This window comes from Bufo bufo, chromosome 2 (genome assembly GCF_905171765.1).
Source record: "Bufo bufo chromosome 2, aBufBuf1.1, whole genome shotgun sequence".
NCBI lineage: Eukaryota > Metazoa > Chordata > Amphibia > Anura > Bufonidae > Bufo > Bufo bufo.
Window position 1 is genome coordinate 817,262,646 of NC_053390.1, and position 25,618 is coordinate 817,288,263.

Genomic DNA, 25,618 nt, shown 5'->3' on the forward strand with positions numbered 1-25,618 from the left:
CGCCTATGGGATCAACACATGAGTACAAGCAGCACACAAACTCAAAGCCGCCATCCTGCTCGTGGTCTTTTCAGATATCCAGCGGCGAAACAACATGCCAGTGAGGCGCTTGATTTGGAATTCAACACTCCTAATGTTCGACCGCCTGCTCCAACAAGAAAAAGCCGTCAACGAGTATTTGTATGACCGGGGTGCTAGGACAGCCTCTGCGGAGCTGGGAATTTTTTTGCCACAATACCGGACGCTCATGTGCAATGCCTGTAGGCTCATGCGTCCTTTTGAGGAGGTGACAAACCTAGTCAGTTGCACCGAAGGCACCATTAGCGACATCATCCCATTTGATTTCTTCCTGGAGCGTGCCCTGTGAAGAGTGCTGGATCAGGCCGTAGATGAGAGTGAAGAGGAAGAGGAAGAGTTGTGGTCACCATCACCACCAGAAACAGCCTTATCAGCATCGCTTGCTGGACCTGCGGCAACGCTGGAAGAGGAGTGTGAGGAAGAGGAGTCAGAGGAGGAATGTGGCTTTGAGGAGGAGGAGGAAGACCAACCACAGCAGGCATCCCAGGGTGCTCGTTGTCACCTATCTGGTACCCGTGGTGTTGTACGTGGCTGGGGGGAAGAACAGACTTTCAGTGAGATCACTGAGGACGAGGAACGGGACATGAGTAGCTCGGCATCCAACCTTGTGCAAATGGGGTCTTTCATGCTGTCGTTCCTGTTGAGGGACCCTCGTATAAAAAGGCTGAAGGAGAACGACCTGTACTGGGTGGCCACGCTACTAGACCCCCGGTATAAGCAGAAAGTGCCTGAAATGTTAGTGAATTACCGCAAGTTGGAAAGGATGCAGCAGTTCCAAAATAAATTAAAAATATGCTTTACACAGCGTATAAGGGTGATGTCACAGCACAACGGGAATCTAACAGGGGAAGAGGTGAAAGTAATCCTCATACCACAACCACGCCGGCAAGGACAGGACGCTTTACAGACGTGTTGTTGATGGAGTACATGCAGAGCTTTTTAAGTACTTCGCATCGCCACAGCCCTTCGGGGTCCACCCTCAGTGAATGACTCGACTCGACAGACTACCTCGCCTTAACTGCAGATATCGACACTTTGAGGAGCGATGAACCCCTTGACTACTGGGTGTGCAGGCTTGACCTGTGGCCTGAGCTATCCCAATTTGCGATAGAACTTCTGGCCTGCCCCGCTTCAAGTGTCCTGTCAGAAAGGACCTTCAGTGCAGCAGGAGGTATTGTCACTGAGAAGAGAAGTCGCCTAGGTCAAAAAAGTCTAGATTACCTCACCTTTATTTAGATGAATGAGGCATGGATCCCGAAGAGACTGACAGTGCGCGATACATTTGACTAATGAAGGCCTGGTGATGAGATGAGCTGCCTTGGGCTAAAAATGGTCCACACGCTGCTGTATTTTATCTCTGCATGACGGATGACTTGCGTGACTTATCTGCTGCCAACTAGGGTTCAAGCCAAAATGTTTTAGTGCACTTTCTGCCTGCCTGGAAAACATCTATTTTTCTGACCCTGCAACAATACCTAATTTTTCAGGTATGTGTACATGCCTAATTTTTCTGACCTCTGGTGCTGCACTGTGGCTGCAAAAACAAAACAAAAAAAAAGGCACATACATGTGTCAATTCCCCTTCGTGATCGTTACCTTGTTGTGGTGAAGGGGCTTGCATATCACAATGAAGGGACCACCTCTATGAGTGTGTTGGCAATGGCAATGTTGTCACACCCCAGATGATAAGGTTGTGGCTTCATTGTGAACAGACCAAAAGCGATCGGCTGGATAACTTTGAATAGAAAAAACATTAATTTTCTTTGTGATCATCTAAGGTGATCATTAAAGCCTACTAGGCCCACACTGCAGAATCATTGTTTTCTGGGTCACTTAACTGTCACTGAACTACCTCAGCATGACCATAGGCTTTTAAAAATCCCCATTGCCTGCAATCTCCCAAACGTGCGCACGAGCACAGTCATCACTACACCAAGATTGACGCATAGAGGAATAAACTTTATGTCATGAGTGTGTCAACTATTGACAACTCTTTGCGGTTGTCTAAAATCTATTCCATACACGTCCACTGATAGGGGACGTAACAGGGATTAAACTGATAGGAATAGTACTACTTAACACACCACTCATATCTAGTGGCACAGTACATTGCAAGGCGTACGCGCAGTGCCCCAAATTGGAAGTAGCAGGACCAACCAAGCATCTTTTTCCATCTCCCGGTTCCTAAAATCTATTCCATAGACCGACCCCTGATAGGGGACGTAACAGGGATTAAACTGATAGGAATAGTACTACTTAACACACCACTCATATCTGGTGGCACAGTACATTGCAAGCCGTACGCGCAGTGCCCCAAATTGGAAGTAAGAGGATCGACCAGGCATCTTTTTCCATCTCCCGGTTTCTAAAATCTATTCCATACACCGGCCTCTGATAGGGGACAAAACAGAGATTAAACTGTTAAGAACCTTTTTTTTTTTTTTAATAAAAAAAAAAAGAGGACAGCCTCTGCGGAGCTGGGTATTTTTTGGCCGCGTTACTGAACGCTCATGCACAATGGCTGTAGGCTCATGCGTCCTTTTGTGGAGGTGACAAACCTGGTCAGTCAAACCCAAGGCAACATCATCGACCTCATCCCATATGCGTTTTTCTGGAGCGTGCCCTGCGAAGAGTGCTTGATCAGGCTGTAGATGAGCATGAAGAGGAAGAGTTGTGGTCACCATCACCACCAGAAGCAGCCTTGTCATCGTCGATTGCTGGACCTGCGGCAACGCAGAGAGAGGAGTCAGAGGAGGAAGGTGGCTTTGAGGAGATGGAAGACCAACCACAGCAGGCGTCCCAGGGGGCTTGTTCTGACCTTTTGGGGATCCTTGGTGTTGTACGTGGCTGGGTGGAGGAAGAGACCTTCAATGACGTCAGTGAGGACATGGCTAGCTTGATATCCAACCTTGTGCAAATGGGGAGTTTGCAGTTGTGCAAATGGACTGTTTGCGGTTGTTTGCGGTGCGTTAAACGGGGAGTTTGGTCTGTCAGAGTTTGGTCTGTCACTGTGAAGCGGGCGTAACCCTTACACTACCTGATCGATACAACATCATACCTGATGTTTTAACCACCTCCGGACCGCTGTACGCACAGACGCGTCCTGGAGGTGGTTGTTTCATTCCTCCTGGACGCGCCGGCGCGTCCTCTCGCGAGACGCGATATTTCGGTCACAGCCGGCCCGCGCATGCGCATCGCGGGCCGGCAAAAGTTAAAGGACTATTGCATCAGCAACCTGCCAGCCAATGATCGTCGCTGGCAGGTTGCTGATTTTTAAAAAATCAAATCATAAGCCAGATAACAGATCATATTAGTAAATATGATCTGTTGTATGGCTTTTCTGCTCCTCTGCTGGTCCTTTTCGTCGGTTGGATCCAGCAGAGAAGCAGACATCACTGTGAGTACACACAAAACACTACCCTTAGCCCCTGATTACCATCCATCACCCCCATCATCCAAATTAACCCCTTGATCGCCCCCTGTCAATCACTTAGTGAAAGACAAAAAGTGATCAGTGTAAACTGACACTTTTTTTTTTCACTAGTATTGGCTGTTAGGTTTTAGGATTAGTTTAGGCCCCTTGGTTAGGTAGTTTAGGGATCAGTTAGCGCCCAGCCCACCGCACCGCAGTCACTTTTATTCGCTGTTTAGCGTATCGCTAATCAGCATTTGTACTTTTATAGTATCTGTAAGTGATCAAAACTGATCACGGTCAGATCTATATTAGTATTAGTGTCACCTTAGCTCGCCCTCCACCCAAAACGCAGTGTTTGCCCGATCAGGCCTGATCGGTCGCCCACACGTGCGTTCACCCACGCCCGCCCCACCGCAGTGACAAAAAATTATTATTTTTTGATCACTGCACATTCACTTTACACGCTCTGCGGCAATAAAAAAATCAGTTTTGATATTTTTTTATCAACCGCAGCGGCCTCCGGTACTTCGCTAGCCTCCCCTTTGTAAGACAGGCTTGCTTTTTTTCTTAGGTAGTCTCAGGGAATACCCCTAAATTTAGTAGTCCAAAATGTCAAACAGGGGGTATTCTTCTGAAGAGGCCTACAGGATTCTGACCCAGTCGGATGAGGAATGGGAACCCTCATCTGACGAATCTAGCGGGTCAGAATATGAACCTGTAGAAAGCAGTGGCTCTCTGACCCAAAGTTCGGACGAGGAGGTTGAGGTCCCTGGCAGCACCAGGCGTACCCGGCCCCGTGTCGCTAGACCACAGGTTATGCAGGATCCGCTTCAAGAGCAGCAGAGTGGGGCTGTCGCTGCCGGATCACGTGGTGAGGCATACACCAGCAGCGCAGCCCTTCCTGGACCTAGTACCAGCACTGCCGTACAACATGGTGAAGTAGCGAGCACCAGAAGGGCAGTTGAAGCTGGTACGGTGGCACGTGCACTAGTTACCCCGTCGCAGCCACCGCACAGACAGGCCCGTAGAGCCCCTAGAATCCCTGAGGTGCTGGCAAACCCTGATTGGCAGTCACCAACTTCAGCCGCACCTGTAGTTCCTCCTTTCACCGCCCAGTCTGGAGTTCGGGTTGAGACGGCTCAGATCAGTACGGCCCTGGGATTTTTTGAGCTGTTCTTGACTGCGGAGCTCTTGGACTTAGTCGTGGCAGAGACAAACCGGTATTCCACACAATTTATAACCGCAAACCCGGGAAGCTTTTATGCCCAGCCTTTCCGGAGGAAACCAGTCCAAGTTTCCGAACTTAAAATTTTTCTGGGCCTTCTCCTCAACATGGGTCTAACCAAAAAGCATGAATTGCGGTCATATTGGTCCACGAACCCGATTCATCACATGCCCATGTTCTCTGCTGCCATGTCCAGGACACGATTTGAGGCCACCCTGCTTTTCCTGCACTTTAGCGACAACACCACCTCCCGTCCCAGAGGCCACCCAGCTTTTGACCGGCTCCACAAATTTCGGCCCCTCATAGACCATTTCAACCAGAAATTTGCAGATTTGTATACCCCTGAGCAAAACATCTGCGTAGACGAGTCCCTAATACATTTTACCGGGCGCCTTGGCTTCAAACAATACATCCCAAGCAAGCGTGCCCGGTATGGGGTCAAATTGTATAAGCTCTGTGAAAGGGCCACAGGCTATACCCACAAATTTCGGATCTATGAGGGAAAAGATCAGACCCTGGAGCCGGTCGGTTGCCCTGACTACCTGGGGAGCAGTGGGAAGACAGTCTGGGACTTGGTGTCACCCTTATTCGGCAAGGGGTACCATCTTTATGTGGACAATTTTTACACAAGTGTGGCCCTCTTTAGGCATTTGTTTCTAGAACGGATTTGCGCCTGTGGCACCGCGCGAACTAGTCGCGTGGGCTTCCCCCAACGGCTTGTAACCACCCGTCTTGCAAGGGGGGAGAGGGCTGCCTTGTGTAACGAAGAACTGCTCGCGGTGAAATGGAGAGACAAGCGTGACGTTTACATGCTCTCCTCCATTCACGCAGACACGACAATCCAAATTCAAAGGGCAACCCGTGTCATTGAAAAGCCCCTCTCAGTCCACGACTATAATGCGCTCATGGGAGGGGTGGACTTCAATGACCAGATGTTGGCTCCCTATTTAGTTTCCCGCAGAACCAGACGCTGGTATAAGAAGGTGTCTGTATATTTAATTCAATTGGCGCTGTATAATAGTTTTGTTCTCTACAGTAAGGCTGGGAGAACACGATCCTTCCTCAAATTCCAGGAAGAGATCATCGAGAACCTCCTTTACCCAGGAGGTTCCGTGGCCCCATCCACCAGTGTAGTTAGCCGTCTACACGAGCGACATTTCCCCAGTGTCGTTGCTGGTACCTCAACCCAACCGCCACCCCGAAAAAAATGTCGTGTCTGTAGCAGGAGTGGAATAAGGCGTGACACCCGCTATTTCTGTCCTGACTGTCCGGACCACCCTGCCCTATGCTTAGGAGAGTGTTTCCGGAAGTACCACACACAGGTACACCTAGCATAGGGATCACATCTCACCAGGACAGGCACACAGGGCTATTAGGGCCCTTTCTCTCATAGCTGCTGCAAACCTCTCCTTTCACCTGGGATAAAGTGCATAACGTACTTCGCCACATCTTTGGGCGATTTGCGCTTTGCACATTGTCCCATGGGGAAGGAGAGGTTTGTTCTATAAAGGTAAAAAAAAAAAAAAAAAAAAAAAAAACACCAGTAAGCAAAAAGGTTAATGTTTAGTTCAAAAAGTTAAAGTTAATATGTTCTCTTCCAAAGTTAATAAAATTATTGTGTTGCGGCCTGTTTTTTGTTTTTTTTTTACCTTCCAGGTGGACCAACCGATCGACTAGCTGCAGCACTGATGTGCATTCGGACAGAAGCATTGCGCTGCTGTCAGATTACACGCAAGTCGGTGTATGCGGCGCTGCAAGACGAGATTTCTCCTCTGCAGTAAAAGATACGTTTGCCGAGGCATATGAGCTGAGGAGGTGGCGGTGTTCCTATGCTTTGGCAAACACTTTGTATATATATATAAAAAAAAAAAAATCCCGGCAAGGATTTATTCATCCACATCGATTGATGTGAATGGAGAAATCTGGTTTGCCAGGGCATACGAGCTGAAGTGGGTATGGATTTTGGGCGGAGCTCCTATGTCCTGGCAGACGCCTTTCCCCTCCTTTTTCTTTTTTTGGCAGAGATTTTTTCATCCACATTGATCGATGCGAATGAAGAAATCTGTGCCGTTCATTTTTTTCTTTCAGCCCAGAGGCTGAACGGAAAAAAAAAATCTCATTACCTGTATGCTCAATATAAGGAGAATAGCAGAAACTCCTAATGCTGGGCATACATGTAATGATTGTGGAGACCCTCAAATGCCAGGGCAGTACAAACACCGCACAAATAACACCATTTTGGAAAGAAGACACCCCAAGGTATTCGCTGAGGGGCATATTGAGTCCATGAAAGATTGAAATTTTTGTCCCAAGTTAGCGGAAAGGGAGACTTTGTGAGAAAAAAAATCAAAAAAATCAATTTCCGCTAACTTGTGCCAAATTTTTTTTTTTTCTATGAACTCGCCATGCCCCTCATTGAATACCTTGGGGTGTCTTCTTTCCAAAATGGGGTCACATGTGGGGTATTTATACTGCCCTGGCATTTTAGGGGCCCCAAAGCGTGAGAAGAAGTCTGGTATCCAAATGTCTAAAAATGCCCTCCTAAAAGGAATTTGGGCCCCTTTGCCCACCTAGGCTGCAAAAAAGTGTCACACATGTGGTATCTCCGTATTCAGGAGAAGTTGGAGAATGTGTTTTGGGGTGTCATTTTGCATATACCCATGCTGGGTGAGATAAATATCTTGGTCAAATGCCAACTTTGTATAAAAAAATGGGAAAAGTTGTCTTTTGCCAAGATATTTCTCTCACCCAGCATGGGTATATGTAAAATGACACCACAAAACACATTCCCCAACTTTTCCTGAATACGGCGATACCACATGTGTGACACTTTTTTGCAGCCTAGGTGGGCAAAGGGGCCCACATTCCAAAGAGCACCTTTCGGATTTCACAGGTCATTTACCTACTTACCACACATTTGGGCCCCTGGCCAGGGCAGTATAACTACCCCACAAGTGACCCCATTTTGGAAAGAAGACACCCCAAGGTATTCCGTGAGGGGCATGGCGAGTTCCTAGAATTTTTTATTTTTTGTCACAAGTTAGTGGAAAATTATGTTTTTTTTTTTTGTTTTGTTTTTTCATACAAAGTCTCATATTCCACTAACTTGTGACAAAAAATAAAAACTTCCATGAACTCACTATGCCCATCAGCGAATACCTTGGGGTCTCTTCTTTCCAAAATGGGGTCACTTGTGGGGTAGTTATACTGCCCTGGCATTCTAGGAGCCCAAATGTGTGGTAAGGAGTTTGAAATCAAATTCTGTAAAAACTGACCAGTGAAATCCAAAAGGTGCTCTTTGGAATATGGGCCTCTTTGCCCACCTAGGCTGCAAAAAAGTGTCACACATCTGGTATCTCTGTATTCAGGAGAAGTTGAGGAATGTGTTATGGGGTGTCTTTTTACATATACCCATGTTGGGTGAGATAAATATCTTGGTCAAATGCCAACTTTGTATAAAAAAATGGGAAAAGTTGTATTTTGCCAAGATATTTCTCTCACCCAGCATGGGTATATGTAAAATGACACCCCAAAACACATTCCCCAACTTCTCCTGAGTACGGAGATACCAGATGTGTGACACTTTTTTGCAGCCTAGGTGGGCAAAGGGGCCCATATTCCAAAGAGCACCTTTCGGATTTCACTGGTCAGTTTTTACAGAATTTGATTTCAAACTCCTTACCACACATTTGGGCCCCTAGAATGCCAGGGCAGTATAACTACCCCACAAGTGACCCCATTTTGGAAAGAAGAGACCCCAAGGTATTTCATGATGGGCATAGTGAGTTCATAGAATTTTTTATTTTTTGTCACAAGTTAGTGGAAAATGATGTTGTTTTTTTTTGTTTTTTTTTCATACAAAGTCTCATATTCCACTAACTTGTGACAAAAAATAAAAACTTCCATGAACTCACTATGCCCATCAGCGAATACCTTGGGGTCTCTTCTTTCCAAAATGGGGTCACTTGTGGGGTAGTTATACTGCCCTGGCATTCTAGGGGCCCAAATGTGTGGTAAGGAGTTTGAAATCAAATTCTGTAAAAACTGACCAGTGAAATCCGAAAGGTGCTCTTTGGAATATGGGCCCCTTTGCCCACCTAGGCTGCAAAAAAGTGTCACACATCTGGTATCTCTGTATTCAGGAGAAGTTGAGGAATGTGTTTTGGGGTGTCTTTTTACATATACCCATGTTGGGTGAGATAAATATCTTGGTCAAATGCCAACTTTGTATAAAAAAAATGGGAAAAGTTGTATTTTGCCAAGATATTTCTCTCACCCAGCATGGGTATATGCAAAATGACACCCCAAAACACATTCCCCAACTTCTCCTGAGTACGGAGATACCAGATGTGTGACACTTTTTTGCAGCCTAGGTGGGCAAAGGGGCCCATATTCCAAAGAGCACCTTTCGGATTTCACTGGTCAGTTTTTACAGAATTTGATTTCAAACTCCTTACCACACATTTGGGCCCCTAGAATGCCAGGGCAGTATAACTACCCCACAAGTGACCCCATTTTGGAAAGAAGAGAGCCCAAGGTATTTCGTGATGGGCATAGTGAGTTCATAGAACTTTTTATTTTTTGTCACAAGTTAGTGGAATATGAGACTTTGTAAGAAAAAATAAATAAAAAAATCATAATTTTCCGCTAACTTGTGACAAAAAATAAAAAGTTCTATGAACTCACTATGCCCATCAGCGAATACCTTAGGGTGTGTACTTTCCAAAATGGGGTCATTTGTGGGGTGTTTGTACTGTCTGGCCATTGTAGAACCTCAGGAAACATGACAGGTGCTCAGAAAGGCAGAGCTGCTCCAAAAAGCGGAAATTCACATTTTTGTACCATAGTTTGCTATAACTTTTACCCAAACCATTTTTTTTTTACCCAAACATTTTTTTTTTATCAAAGACATGTAGAACAATAAATTTAGAGCAAAATTTATATATGGATCTCGGTTTTTTTTTGCTAAATTTTACAACTGAAAGTGAAAAATGTCATTTTTTTGCAAAAAAATCGTTAAATTTCGATTAATAACAAAAAAATGAAAAATGTCAGCAGCAATGAAATACCACCAAATGAAAGCTCTATTAGTGAGAAGAAATGGAGGTAAAATTCATTTGGGTGGTAAGTTGCATGTGAAAGTAGTGTAGGTCAGAAGTGTAAAAAGTGGCCTGGTCTTTCAGGGTGTTTAAGCACTGGGGGCTGAGGTGGTTAAAGCACGTTATTCCAAACAATTTAGGAATGTTAAGTGATTTATGCCCTTTATGGATTAAAACCTGACTCTGTGTCAACTACGTAATTTTCCATGGGAGTTTTGCCATGGATCCCTCTCCGGCATGCCACAGTCCAGGTGTTAGTCCCCTTGAAACAACTTTTCCATCACTATTGTGGCCAGAAAGAGTCCCTGTGGGTATTAAAATTCGCCTGCCTATTGAAGTCTATGGCGGTTCGTCTGTTCACGAACATTTGCGAAAAATTCGCGTTCGGCGTTCGCGAATGGAAAATTTTATGTTCGCGACATCTCTATTCTAGAGTTAAATGTGGAAGGGATATTGAGGATATGACAAATGAGGAATGGTGGGATATAATAAAGAGTCTAGTGATGTTGTCGGTAAGAGCCTCACTCTAAGTTTCACTTTTTTTTTTCTCTTACACTGGGTATATTTATCACCTGCACTTAAAAAAAAATGGGGCTATTAGATATATAAATGATTGCCCCAGGTGTGGAGAGGAAAATGCAGGTTTGGTGCATTTATTATGGAGATTCCCAAAACGATTTTGATACTGGTTGGAGGCATTAACAATAATTAGTTTTGAGAAAATCGAGCTTCGGATCCAAGATCCAATTAGGTCAAAAACTTTGTTTTAATACTGTGCAGTCGTGAGAGACTTCGTTTCTACAAGTTTAAAAACATTTTAAAACAGGAATCCGAAGTTGGCTTCAGTAATGATTGGAACCTCAGTACGGAAGCCAACTTCGGATTCCTGTGTTAAAATATAAATGTGTTAAAAGTTTGCTTTGCCGAAACCCATACATTTTAATACTGTACAGAGATTTGCTCACCCCTAGCCATATTGAAAGCCCCTTATTAGTTTATTTTTCCGAACCAATATAGCTAATGGTTCTATAGCTATTGTAAAGAGCAGCTCAGTTAGGGGACGTCCCTACCTAGTGACCCTAGAGCGGGCAAAGGACAGGGACATTACTCCATTCACTGTCACCCTTGCTCAGATATGAGAATATATTAATTTAAACCAATAAAACTTTCATCAAAACCAAAGGATCTAAGAACTCCCCATAAATAATCCCATTCTTTGTAATCAAAACCTTTTACTGCATCCAAGGACAATATACCTTTGTCATTACTCTTTTTACCCCCAACTATTATATTCATGAAAACCCTCCTAATATTGGAATATGAACTCTTTATTATTGCTTTTATTACTTTCTCTAGCCTATCTACCAAAACCTTTGCTAATATTATAATATAATAAGTTGGTGTTTAATAATGATATATGCCTGTATGATTCAGGTTAAATAAACACACAGCATTATTGGCTTATAATAATCACTCTTGTCCCAGACCTAAAACGTAACCTTTAATATTTTTGTTAAAATGTTTTGAGAACGTGAGCAAACTTAAAGGGTTAAAACTTTCTGATACCCTTAAAGTGCTGAAATACAGTAAAGTAACATCAGGGGTACAGGCGGGGGTGCACTTGCCCGCACTGCATTCCCAGAGGCACACTAGTTGTCCTGATTTATGTGATTCTTATGAGGTGCTACTATCCTCAGTTAGATTGTATTGGAACTGCTGTATTAACTTGCACTGAAAACTGTATACAGAGTCTAAAAACCTAACACCTGCCCCTCAACATGTTTCGCCAGCTACTCTGGCTTCATCAGGGGTATCGGGCAGACTTGACTATGATTCAGGTCCATGCAAATCTGGCAACTTTCCTACTGTTTTAGCCTCACACAGGGTCTCCATCAATTCTGGAAGCAATATTTGCATAAACTCTTAACCTCAAAGGTGTCACGCTCGTGTGTGGGAGGAAAATATCACACAGAGCATAGGAGGGAAAAGGGGCTACAGGAATAAGGCCTGGAAACTAGGGAAGGAAAATGGACACCTCCTAGAGAAAACCCTAACTCCAGTCCTAATAGACTACTAGTATGAACAGGCCCCAAAGGTAGGCAAATTCATACACCGGATACCTAGAATCCTATCTCACCCTATAGGACCCTGGAACTAATGTCAGGACTGAGTCTACCTGTTCTTCCAAAGGGAAGGACAAACAAGAGTCTCCCTCAGGCCAAATGACAAACAGGGAAAGGCAACACTCACATACAGTATATAAACAAAATACAAAAGGGGAAGAAAACACTTATCTTCAAGGAAGCTTTGGTAGCACCAGGAACTCAGCCGAGAACCAAACACAGGCAAACCACAAGTCCAACTGAAGCTATAAACCGCAAAGCATAGTGGGAGAAACAACAATACATAGAGAAGGTAAAATGACCACAATAGCCTCACCTGGAGAAAGAAGGTGTGGCAAGCACCAGAAACAACACAGACCTCATTTGATCTAAAAGGAAAACATGTCAATGTAGGATTGGCACATTCAAAACATGCGGAGCCCCACGGAGTTGAAACAATTTATTATAACTACGTTTGATAAAATATGATAAAATACAATAAAATACATAAAATAAATTAAACAATGGTAGTAGTTTTGTAATATTCAAATCAACTTATTGCAGACAAAGTATCCTGGATGTTCTCAATAGTGGATGGGTCTGCAATGACACACAATAGATGCTTAACTGCAGATCCTAACAAGAGGGTGTTGTCTTGCAAATAAAACGCACTCTAGGTCACTACAGTCCATATGTATACAAGTCACAAAATATTCAGAAGGACTGTTTGAATTCCAGGAGGTTGCATCAAACTCCGGTTATATTCATATGCAAGAAAAACGCACTGAGAGACTCTACATGCAGAAAAGCGCATACAGTGATTTCCTATGCAGGCACTATATTCCTATCTCTGTATATCTACAGTTTCTGCAATCCATGCATTCCAAGGTTGTTATAGGAGTTTTTCATAAGAATTTTCTGCATGCATTTATATTTGTATTTTTCTCAAGAATTCTATTCAAGAGGATCCTCAAAGAAGTTATTCCACACAAAGTCCCGATTGCAATATTCACATATGAACGCTATATTGTTGTTTCGTTATAAATGTAAGTTTGTAACGATAACCCACACTTGTGGGCTTACCTGGCCTTTTTATTCAGCTGTTTTTTTCTGGGTGATTGTCGCTTCCGACTTTAGGCCGGCGTCCCGGTCTTTGCTGTGTCAGCGGCTTAGTATTCCCCAGTGATGACTTTCAGCTGGTTGCAGGCAGGTTAATATAGAGCGTCTTGTTTGAATCCTCAATATCCTCTGGTTTTTAACAGTGCACTGTTATTTCGGGGTTCAAATCCTTCAGGGGTGAAACTCTCGCCAGTATACATGAGCGAATCGAAGCTGACGAAGTGGAATTCGATCCAATTTTCAGGAAAAATTTGATTTGCACCAAAGCCGAATTTCCTCGTGCTTCATGGTAACAAATCACATTTTTCAGTAAAATGGTTGCTGCACGCGTGAGGACATGTAGAAAGGAACTCTAATAAGACGGGAAAACCCAGATTGACGTGCATGCATGCAGCCAATCTGCAGCCAGCCAGCCTTGTGATGTCATAGCCCTATAAATAGCGGCAGACATCTTATATTCTGCCATTTACCAGTGTACTGAGTGAAGGGAGAGACGTCTGCAGGCGCTAGGGACAGTGTTAAGAAAAAACTATTTAAATGTGTAGAAAAAACTATTTACCAGTTCAGGGAAAGATTATTCAAGGTGTAGGGAAAGGATAGGGAGGAATCATTCCACAGCGTTTTATATGAACAGGGTTCAGTGGGGGAGGTTACAGCCTGGGTAATAGGAACAATCCTATTACACCTTGCTGAACTGACTGGGGATCCAAATTCCCATTATAAAGCTCTGCAATTCCAGCAAACCGTTCTTATTAGGGTGCAAGTGCTGTGTGATACAGCCATTAACAGGGGTTATTACAAGGACATATTTCTACATCTTATTTCCCCTTATGCAGTGCAGTTATATGTTCTAAAGCATTTTTTGGCTTATATTAGTGGGAAAAAAAGGCTTATTAGCCATTGCGTGTTGAAGTGCGAAAATTACAGCCCTTTTTGGTGTAAGTGGGAAAAGTAAAATATATTTGCCGGTCACCAGTGCTGTTATCAGTTTTAAAGCCATTTTTGCTATGTTTTAGTGGCAAACCAAAAATATATTTGCCGTTCAGCGGTGCTGTTATCTGTTCTAAAGCCATTTTTGCAGTGTATAAGTGGCAAAACCCAAATACATATTGTCGATTAGCGGTGCAGTTACCATATATCTTTTAATATATTATGTGGTGTGTATTACCATAATTTTTTTTTATATATAATTGCAAGTCATCGGTGCAGTTATTTGTTTTAAAGCCATTTTTGATGTGTATTAGTGGCAAAACTAAAATATATTTGCCAGTCAGCAGTGCTGTTACCGTACATTTTTAAAATCTTTTGTGTCGTGCATTACCGTAAAAAGAAAAAATATATTTGCCGGTCAGCGGTGCAATTACCTGTTTTAAAGCCATTTTTGCCGTGTATTAGTGGCAAACCAAAAAGATATTTGCCGGTCATCAGTGCTGTAGTGTTAGGCGAGCATGCCGGGCCGAACACCATTTTCACTCGAGCATCGCCATGCTCGGCACATTGCGGTGTTTGGCTGTATCTGTATTGGGCCCTTTGTGAGTGACACAGTTCTGGACACAATATTATAGCCTGGCAGATCTCATCATAGTCAGCGGGATCCGTCAGGTGTTGACATCCATGAAGTTCCAGATCCGGGACTGCATTGATTTTCGTTGTTGTGCTCCTATGACCTGGCAGAACAGTGACCGTCACCAGCACAGATGTGATCAAAGCCTAATACACACCTCAGAAACTGCAGAACATAATAATAGTGACAAGGGAACTACAACTCTCATCATCACCAGATTGGTTTTATTAGAAATTAGAGTGCAAGACAGGGAGAGGTAAAAGTGGAGAGAACTACAACTCCCAGCATGCCCAGGCTGTTATTATTGGATACAAGTGGATATTACACAGAGAGAGTATAAAGCCGGGTTCACATCACCGTTTAGTTTTCATATTTCTGATCCGTCAGAAGAACATAAAAATAAATAAAAAAACGGATCCTGTATTTCAAGCATCAGTTTTGCATATTTGGCATCTGTTTGAGCCATTTCTGTCTGAGATCCATTATTTTAGACAGAAAAAAGTTCTGCACCCAAAACAGAAAACTAAACGGAGTACATATGGGAGGTGAAGTTTGCTCACAGTGATACAAGTGATGATGGGAAAAGAGCAGTTATCACATCGTCTTGGCTGCCCTGTAGCTGTTGGGGACTTAGATGGATGAAGTACCATGGAGTAAGAAGTGGAAGAGGATAAGGATGAGGAGCTACCACTGGAGAAGCAGAAGTAGGTGGAGTTGCTGGTGCAGGAGATGAGGACAAAGACACTGGCCATGACTAATCATTGCAGTGGGGCTAGAGCCAGAAAGAACTAGGTCCTGGTGAGTGAGCTTGCTTGCTTGTGTGCTGACAGGTGTATCATTAGCATCAAGTAAACGAAAGAGAGACAAAATGGTGATATTACCAGGATAACCTCTGTACACAGCTTTTGTTTAGCAGACTCCTGCCGCCTACATGTCTGACCACAAAGCAGAATCAACTGCCTTCTGCCATCTCTGCTACAAGTAGTAGAAATTGTATCAGCAACAGCCAATTCAGTTTGATAAACATGATGGAGTTGTTTCAAGTGCCACGCCAAGGTAACACACATCAGCCAATATATATGTACCGACTGAACAATTAAGTTAAGTTCTACCTAGACTGCGCCCTTTCTCCAGCTGTTTCTTGACCCCTTGGACTTCTGGGCAAGCAATTGGAGCAGTGGTCAGAACTGTCCCAGTTTGCTGTTGCTGTACTGTCTTGTCCAGTCTCCACTGTGATCTTGGAGAGGGTATGCTGCATGGCAGTTGGCGTTACACCCAAATGGATAAAGTTATTGTCACGAGGTTCCGAAGGTGCACTCGGTCCCCCATTGCCCGCAGAACTGTTGCTTAGCTTTTGGAATGAGGTTCTGAGTTTGACCTCATTCCCAGGGCGGCTTTACTAGCTGGGTGGCTCCCTGCTCCTAGTCTGCCTTGAGCGCCGAGCTGATCACTCGGTGCTCGACTGGTTGGTCTGTCGGTCATGTGACGCTGGCCACGTCACATGACCCTCACTCCCCACTATAAATACAGGCAGCCTGCTGGCTACAGGTTGCCTGTTAATTTCTAGGTTCCTGGCTATTTGTTGGACTGCTGAATACTTACCTGATCCTGTTCCCTGACCATCCTTTTGCCTGCTCCTCCTGTACTGCGCTTCCGTCCTGGTATTGTGACCTCGGCTCCCACCTGACTACTCTCTTAGGACTCCTCTTGTACTTCTCTGCTCTCCTTTGACCCCGGCTTCTCCTGACAATTCTCTGCTTGCTCCATTTGTACTTTGCAGCTTTCCTGGTATTGACTCGGTCCGTTCACGTCCTGTTGTTTGTCTGTCTGTCATCCCTGCACTTACTCCAAGTTAGGGATTGCCGTCCAGTTGTCCCCTGTCATTAGGACTCGCGAGGCAAGTAGGCAGGGCCAGGGGTAAGGGTGGAGCGCAGTGGTCACTTCCCTCCCCCCTGTGTGTGTGTGTACGCGACCGTTACAGTTATTCTCTGTAGGTGTATAAAATATCACATTTGTCAAAATAGATGATGGACAAATCAGCCAGGATTTTCAAACACCTCCAGTTGAGGCCAATAAATAGATCTGACATTATTGATGGTGGCTATATATTGCTGACCCAGTCATGCCACTGGTGCTGGCTGTCTCCTACATTCATAGTACATTGTGTATTTCTGCTGCTGTCACAACCGCAGCTGCTACTCCCCAACTGCCACTAATATTGACTAAACACAACCTCACATCTACTGTTTAGTTACTGCTACTACTACAAATTGTACAACAACCTCAATGCACTTAAATTCCGTAAGGGGTCACCCCTATAGGGGCGGGTGCTCTGTGTCTGCTAGGCAGGTGATTTGGCAGTTTCGTTACCCTAATCAAGTAGGACATGAGAGCTAGGGCTCAATAGGCTATATTACCATGCTGAATCCCTAACAACCAGAGCACCAGTCACCAATATCCTCTTGACACTGTATTGGAGGATACATTTCACACACGGTTTGCTGTTTTATGGTTCATAAGTCTGGAGGTGGTAAGATTGAACCTATCATCTTTATTAGACAACTTTCTAGGTGTGTCAATTAGGATCCAGTATTTTTAGCACACTCACTGTTTTTGTCTCTATAGTGATTTTTATTGCATATTTAGTAAAAATTATGTTTTATATTGTAAGATATATCCGGTCCAAAGTTACTACTGCTACTACTACCTAAAAATGTGCGACCCAGTTTGGACCGAACTTTTCTATTTTTGGATTGGATTTCTGGACAGGCAGATGGGAACAGTGGCCCTAACTGACACAGCACTCTCTTTCTTGCCCAGTCACCAGTGTTATATAAGAGAGAGTTTTCAGTGCCATGGGGGCTGTGATGACAGTCAAACGGATCAAGTTGTCGTTTACCAGTGTCCAAAACATCACATTTAGTGTTGATCGAGCACTTGCTGATGCTCGGGTGCTCTACAGAGCGTGGTTACGTGGTGTCCGTGCGCGTGTGCCGATTGGTTTGTGCGCCGCGCATGCGCACTTAACAAATCAGCACAAACTTCACACACACACAGCAGGGACCGCCCAAAGCACCGCGCCGCCGGCCAATATAAACAAGGCGCATCATATGCAGCCCACATCAGCGTGGCTGTCCAATCAAAGTCGCCGCCCGGACCGCCCACAATTGCGCCAGCCAATAAACACACGACGCACCACAACACATGCTGTACGGACCTCCCACAGCATGGAGCCGTCCAGCACACACTCCACACACACAGCAGGGTGCGTGTGTGCCGATTATATACCATCGGATCAGAGTTTTCTCCAATCCGATGGTATATTTTAACTTGAAGCGTCCCCATCACCATGGGAACGCCTCTATGTTAGAATATACCATCGGATTTGAGTTACATCGTGAAAACTCAGATCTGACAGTATATTCTAACACAGAGACGTTCCCATAGTGATGGGGACGCTTCAAGTTAGAATAGACTAAGAACTGTGTATATGACTGCTCCCTAGTGCCTGGCAGCACCTGATCTCTTACAGGGGGCTGTGATCCACACAATTAACCCCTCAGGTGCCGCACCTGAGGGGTTAATTGTGCGGATCTCAGCCCCCTTATCGGGTGAAGCCAAGCAGCAGGGGGCAGACCCCCCTCCCTCCCCAGCATTAAATTCAATGGTGGCCAGTGCGGCTCCCCCCTCCCTCCCCTGTATTAAATTCATTGGTGGCCAGTGCGGCCCCCCTCCCTCCCCAGTATTATATTCATTGGTGGCCAGTGCGGCCCCCCCTCCCTCCCTACAGCATAAGTCTCACATTTTTATTTTTATTTTTTAACCACCTCAGCTCCCCTAGCTTAAACACCCTTAATGACCAGGCCACTTTTTACAATTCTGCACTACACTACTTTCACCGTTTATTGCTCGGTCATGCAACTTACCACCCAAATTAATTTTACCTCCTTTTCTTCTCACTAATAGAGCTTTCATTTGGTGGTATTTCATTGCTGCTGACATTTTTACTTTTTTTGTTATTTTCAAAAAAAACGACATCCATATATAAATTTTTCTCTAAATTAATTGTTCTACATGTCTTTGATAAAAAAAAAATGTTTGGGTAAAAAAAAATGGTTTGGGTAAAAGTTATAGTGTTTACAAACTATGGTACAAAAATGTGAATTTCCGCTTTTTGAAGCAGCTCTGACTTTCTGAGCACCTGTCATGTTTCCTGAGGTTCTACAATGCCCATACAGTAGGAAAACCCCACAAATGACCCTATTTCGGAAAGTAGACACCCTAGGGTATTCGCTGATGGGCATAGTGAGTTCATAGAACTTTTTATTTTTTGACACAAGTTAGCGGAAAATGATGATTTTTTTATTTATTTTTTTCCTTACAAAGTCTCATATTCCACTAACTTGTGACAAAAAATAAAAACTTCCATGAACTCACTATGCCCATCACGAAATACTTTGGGGTGTCTTCTTTCCAAAATGGGGTCACTTGTGGGGTAGTTATACTGCCCTGGCAATTTAGGGGCCCTAATGTGCGGGAAGTAGTTTGAAATCAAAATGTGTAAAAAATAACCTTTTTTTTACACATTTTTTTACACATTTTTTTACAAAAAAATGACTTGTTTTGCGGATCCACGGATCCGCAAAACACATACGGACGTCTGAATGGAGCCTTACAGGGGGGTGATCAATGACAGGGGGGTGATCAGGGAGTCTATATGGGGTGATCACCCCCCTGTCATTGATCACCCCCCTGTAAGGCTCCATTCAGACGTCCGTATGTGTTTTGCGGATCCGATCCATGTATCCGTGGATCCGTAAAAAACATATGGACGTCTGAATGGAGCCTTTTTAGGGGGGTGATCAATGACAGGGGGGTGATCAATGACAGGGGGGTGATCAGGGAGTCTATATGGGGTGATCACCCCCCTGTCATTGATCACCCCCCTGTAAGGCTCCAATCAGACGTCCGTATGTATTTTGTTGATCCGTTCCATGTATCCGTGGATCCGTAAAAAAAATATGGACGTCTGAATGGAGCCTTACAGGGGGTGATCAATGACAGGGGGGTGATCAGGGAGTCTATATGGGGTGATCACCCCCCTGTCATTGATCACCCCCCTGTAAGGCTCCATTCAGACGTCCGTATGTGTTTTGCGGATCCGATCCATGGATCCGTGGATCCGCAAAACACATACGGACCTCTGAATGGAGCCAGCCTTACAAGGGGGTGATCAATGACAGGGGGGTGATCAGGGAGTCTATATGGGGTGATCACCCCCCTGTAAGGCTCCATTCAGACGTCCGTATGTGTTTTGCGGATCCGATCCATGTATCCGCGGATCCGTTAAAAAACATATGGACGTCTGAATGGAGCCTTACAGGGGGGTGATCAATGACAGGGGGGTGATCAATGACAGGGGGATGATCAGGGAGTCTATATGGGGTGATCACCCCCTGTAATTGATCACCCCCCTGTAAGGCTCCATTCAGACGTCCGTATGTGTTTTGCGGATCCGATCCATGGATCCGTGGATCCGCAAAACACATACGGACCTCTGAATGGAGCCAGCCTTACAAGGGGGTGATCAATGACAGGGGGTGATCAGGGAGTCTTTATGGGGTGATCACCCCCCTGTAAGGCTCCATTCAGACGTCAGTATGTGTTTTGCGGATCCAATCCATGTATCCGTGGATACGTAAAAAACATATGGACGTCTGAATGGAGCCTTACAGGGGGTGATCAATGACATGGGGGTGATCAGGGAGTCTATATGGGGTGATCACCCCCCTGTCATTGATCACCCCCCTGTAAGGCTCCATTCAGACGTCCGTGTGTGTTTTGCGGATCCGATCCATGTATCCGTGGATCCGTAAAAAACATACGGACGTCTGAATGGAGCCTTACAGGGGGGTGATCAATGACAGGGGGGTGATCAATGACAGGGGGGTGATCAGGGAGTCTATATGGGGTGATCAGGGGTTAATAAGGGGTTAATAAGTGACAGGGGGTGGGTGTAGTGTAGTGGTGTTTGGTGCTACTTATTACAGAGCTGCCTGTGTCCTCTGGTGGTCGATCCAAGCAAAAGGGACCACCAGAGGACCAGGTAGCAGGCTGGCAGGCTGTAGATCCACTCGCTCACCTTCCGATCCTGTGAACGCGCGCGCATGTGTGCGCTCGTTCACAGGAAATCTCGCGTCTCGCGAGATGACGCGTATATGCGTGACTCTGCCTGCAGCTGCCGCCGCCGGAACGCTATCCTGCGTTAGGCGGTCGGGAGGCGGTTAAGTAACTGGTGATGCAGATTCATAGTGTAGTGGTTAAGATTCTTGGCTGTAATGTAGAAGCTTGTGAGTTCGAATCCCACCAGAAACTTTTTAGAAATAGAGGCTAAATTAGATTTAAATACACTGAATCGAGCACACGTGATATTTGGCCGAGCAAAACAATGCTCGAGCCGAACTGGTGTTCGGCCAAGCATGCTCGATCGACACTAATCGCATTTTCCAAAATGAACCAAGCCTAGATTGAGCAGGATTTTCACACTCCTCCGACTGGGGTTGATCTATAGATCTGGCCTTGCTGATGGAGCCCCGTCTTGCCACTGTTGTTGTCTGCCTGCTTGCCGGCCAGCCTCCATCATGCCACTGCTGCAGCCTGCCATCCATTATCTTCTGTAAGGCTGCTGCTGCCTCCATCATGCCACTGCCACCATCATGCTACTAATGCAACTTGCTTACTATTACATTCTGTACGACTGTTTCTGCTTCTATCATGCCACTGCCACCATCATGCCACTGCTGTCACCTGCCTACCATCATGTTCTGTATAGCTGCTAATGCTGTCTCCATCATGCCACTGCTGCGACATGCCAACTAATATCTTTCATAAGGCTGCTGCTGCCTCTATCATGCTGCTGCCTTTCTGCCAACATGTACTGTACCATATTGCTGGTGCTCCTCGCTGCTAATTTCCTACTGACACCATGATCACTACTACTATTACTTAAACTATTACTATTGCTACTACTACCCATAGACAGTCTTGTATGTTCCATGCTATGCTACTCCTGCCGTAATTGCTTCTATCATGCCACTATATTCATTCCCTTTCCACATCCAGACTGCACTGCTGCTGATCCCAAATAAAAGGCAGAATTAATTTGGGCTTGTTCACAAAGAGCCACTTTCTCTTCTGACAATCAACACTTGTATATGTCGTATAGGCAGGCATTCCGATCCTGTCAAGGCATACTTTTTGGACACTTGGTCCCCAAGACACATTTTTTTAATCCCATAACACTGTGTCTGTTTAAAGATCATCTTCCCCTGATAGGAAAAACATTTTGGAAGCTTTGGAATATAAAAAGCATAATACATGTCTCGGTGTGGTGTATTTTGAAGCACACTGTATGTTAATGCCGTCAAACGTGCATTTACCCATAGCTATGTATGTCAGTGTCACTCAGAAATCATTCACCATTGTTGTCATTACGTTCCTCAGCTTGTGGAGAGGGGAGGTAAAGAGATAACAAGTTTTTCAAAAAATTCCTAGGATGAGGCTAGAGGGGGAAGGGGGTATATACAAACTTTCAGGGCAACTGGAGCAACTTCGGTTCGACCTGAATCGATTCGGATCCGAACTGAACTTTTTTAAAAATATGGCGAACCAGACCCAAAATGAATATTGAGCAATTCGCTCATCTCTACTACCGTCCCTAAACAGCCACACATTTACTGCCTTGTCTTTTAGGTTCCATGCTGTACTGCTACTATTACCCCTACAAAGCTTCACATATCCTTCCTTGTCCAGGAGGTTCCAAATCCACACCTTACTGCCACAAAATATGTGGATGCTTGATCAGAACAAGATTCTGTTTCTTTTACTACTAATGTATGTATGAATATGGCCAGACATCTTCCCCCTAAAGCATCATTTTTGGATTGCTTGTTTAGGACAAGCCACTGTTTCTTTTACCACCATATATCTTTAAACACTGTCAGGTGTCTCTCCTCTATAAGGTGCAATTTCCTGATTGTTTTATTTTTATTTTAATGAGCATAATTCTCATCGTACACAGTTTTTTTTAAAACATGCTTCTTGTTAACACTGCCAACTATGTGTGTATCCATATATATATAATACATTGCCACACTGACATTATTTAATGTTGCTGTTTTTACATTAAATAGCTTGAAATGGCAGAGAAATGTAGAGAAGGAGAGGAAATAAATAGAGAAGGACAAAAGACAAAATTCTGAGTTCTAGGAGTCCCCAAAGTGTCATACACTAGTTTTAAGGCCAATCAAAACACTTTTGATTCCAGTAGAATCAATTCAGTCCCGGATCAAATTGACTGATTTTCTAAAATCGACCCCCAAAATGAATTTAAAGAAACTTTCTTATTTTTTAAAAGCACATTAGTACACCAGATGTACGGTGGTGCAATGTCCTGATTATTAAATCCCTATATAATGCCCAAGAAATATGTAGAAACTGCAACAATGGTTTTATCAAGCCCATTGCTCTAATTACTCCTTGAGTATATTAATTATTGAAAAAATCATTTATTAAACATGTTAGCTTTTGCTACTGTATATAAAGCATACAGAAAATGGTCTCCATTACCCCTGAGAAATCTTCACTTGTTATATGTGTTGTATTATATTTATATGTGTGGGGCCATCATCTCTCCTCAGCACTCCTCAGTGGGTCAGGTAAAGCTATTAGTACACTTTATATACAGTTTTGGTCAGTATTTTGGGATTTTTATTTCTTACTTTCTAATAATCGTATATAATTGGTGAAGATCTGGGAATTGCACAACTGGATATTTACTGCACTTAAGTGCTTTTGAGTGTCTTTTATCCTGTATGTTTTCTGTGTACACTTTTTATATATCTGTTTCTTGTATTTATTTTGTAGCTAGTATTATGGTTATCACATTTGGTTCTTATTGTCTCTATAGGATGGATACTTCCCATTTTATTATAATACCTAGCTGTATACAGCTGTATCTATGTTCTTAATAACATAATATGTGCACTATAGAATCTGTGTATTAAAATAGTATAATATGTGTACAATATATGTACATAAAAGTGTACAACTAACTTGCGTTAAACTTTTTCACAGACACTGAAAATTGCCAGAGATGTCCTGATCATGAATGGCCAAACGAAGGAAAAAACAAATGTGTCGTCAGAGATGATGAGTTTTTCTCCTATGAGACTGATGTTCTTGCTTTAGTCTTTTCCATCATCTCCACATTACTCTCTCTTATAACTTTCTTTATAATTGGAATATTCTCTTTATTCCAGAAATCTCCCATTGTCAGAGCCAATAACCAGAACCTCAGCTTCATTCTACTGACCTCTCTCATGTTCAGCTTACTCTGTGTGTTTCTATTCATCGGTCGTCCAGTGGATATAACCTGCATGCTGCAACAAATCTGCTTTGGGATCTTCTTCACAGTAGCTGTGTCTTCTGTCCTGGCCAAGACCATCATAGTCTGCATAGCATTCAAGGCCACCAGACCTGACAGCTCCTGGAGAAAGTGTATGGGAGTTAAGCTTCCTTATTCTGTAGTGTTGGTCTGTTCATCTATTCAGGTTCTGAATGCACTTATCTGGTTGTCAGTTTCTCCTCCATATCAAGAACTTAACCTGGATTATCCTAGGAAGATTATCCTTCAGTGTAATGAAGGTTCCATCTTGGCTTTTTACCTCATGTTGGGTTATATGGGGTTTCTGGCGGCTTTGAGTTTTGTTCTGGCTTTTATGGTGAGGACATTACCTGACATCTATAATGAAGCCAAGTTCATCACCTTCAGCATGCTGGTGTTCTGCAGTGTTTGGATCTGTTCCATCCCAGCCTATCTGAGCAGTTCAGGGAAGCACATGGTCATCGTAGAGATATTTGCCATATTGTCCTCAGGAGGTGGAATATTGACCTGCATGTTTTTACCTAAATGTTATAATATCCTGATAAATCGTAAAGTAAGTAGTAAAGGACAATTGTTAGAGAAATGTCCTCAGCATAAAAGAAAAAAAAAATCATACTTAAGAGTTCAATAACTTTAAACATAGCACTATCATAATGTGCCAGCTTTGCAACAAGTTATTTTATACATTTTTGACCTATTATTACTATATTAGCCCAATATAGCGGTATAGAAAGGCAAATTTTGCCTGAAAGTTCCTACAGATGCACTTAGCATACACAGTACAGACCAAAAGTTTCGACACACCTTCTCATTCAAAGAGTTTTCTTTATTTTCATGACTATGAAGGCATCAAAACTATGAATTAACACATGTGGAATTATATACATAACAAACAAAATATGTAATATTCTAGGTTCTTCAAAGTAGCCACCTTTTGCTTTGATTACTGCTTTGCACACTCTTGGCATTCTCTTGATGAGCTTCAAGAGGTAGTCACTTGAAATGGTCTTCCAACAGTCTTGAAGGAGTTCCCAGAGATGCTTAGCACTTGTTGGCCCTTTTGCCTTCACTCTGCGGTCCAGCTCACCCGAATCCATCTTTATTGGGTTCAGGTCCTGTGACTGTGGAGGCCAGGTCATCTGGCGTAGCACCCCATCACTCTCCTTCATGGTCAAATAGCCCTTACTTTCAAAGTTTTCCCAATTTTTCGGCTGACTGACTGACCTTAATTTCTTAAAGTAATGATGGCCACTCGTTTTTCTTTACTTAGCTGTTTTTTTCTTGCCATATTACAAATTCTAACAGTCTATTCAGTAGGACTATAAGCTGTGTATCCACCCGACTTCTCCTCAACGCAACTGATGGTCCCAACCCCATTTATAAGGCAAGAAATCCCACTTATTAAACCTGACAGGGCACACCTGTGAAGTGAAAACTATTTCAGGGGACTACCTCTTGAAGCTCATCAAGAGAATGCCAAGAGTGTGCAAAGCAGTAATCAAAGCAAAAGGTGGCTACTTTGAAGAACCTAGAATATGACATATTTTCAGTTGTTTCACACTTGTTTGTTA

General features: G+C 43.8%; 1 protein-coding gene across 1 annotated transcript in view; it reads left to right on the plus strand.

The window, feature by feature from the left end:
* The window catches only part of LOC120991085 (vomeronasal type-2 receptor 26-like), a 243,918-nt gene extending 219,240 nt beyond the window's left edge, over positions 1–24,678 (plus strand). The window contains exon 6 of the mRNA XM_040419974.1: positions 23,738–24,678. Within this exon, the coding sequence (XP_040275908.1) occupies positions 23,738–24,678 (941 nt within the window). The remainder of the gene's footprint in view (positions 1–23,737) is intronic.
* Positions 24,679–25,618: the final 940 nt, after the last annotated feature.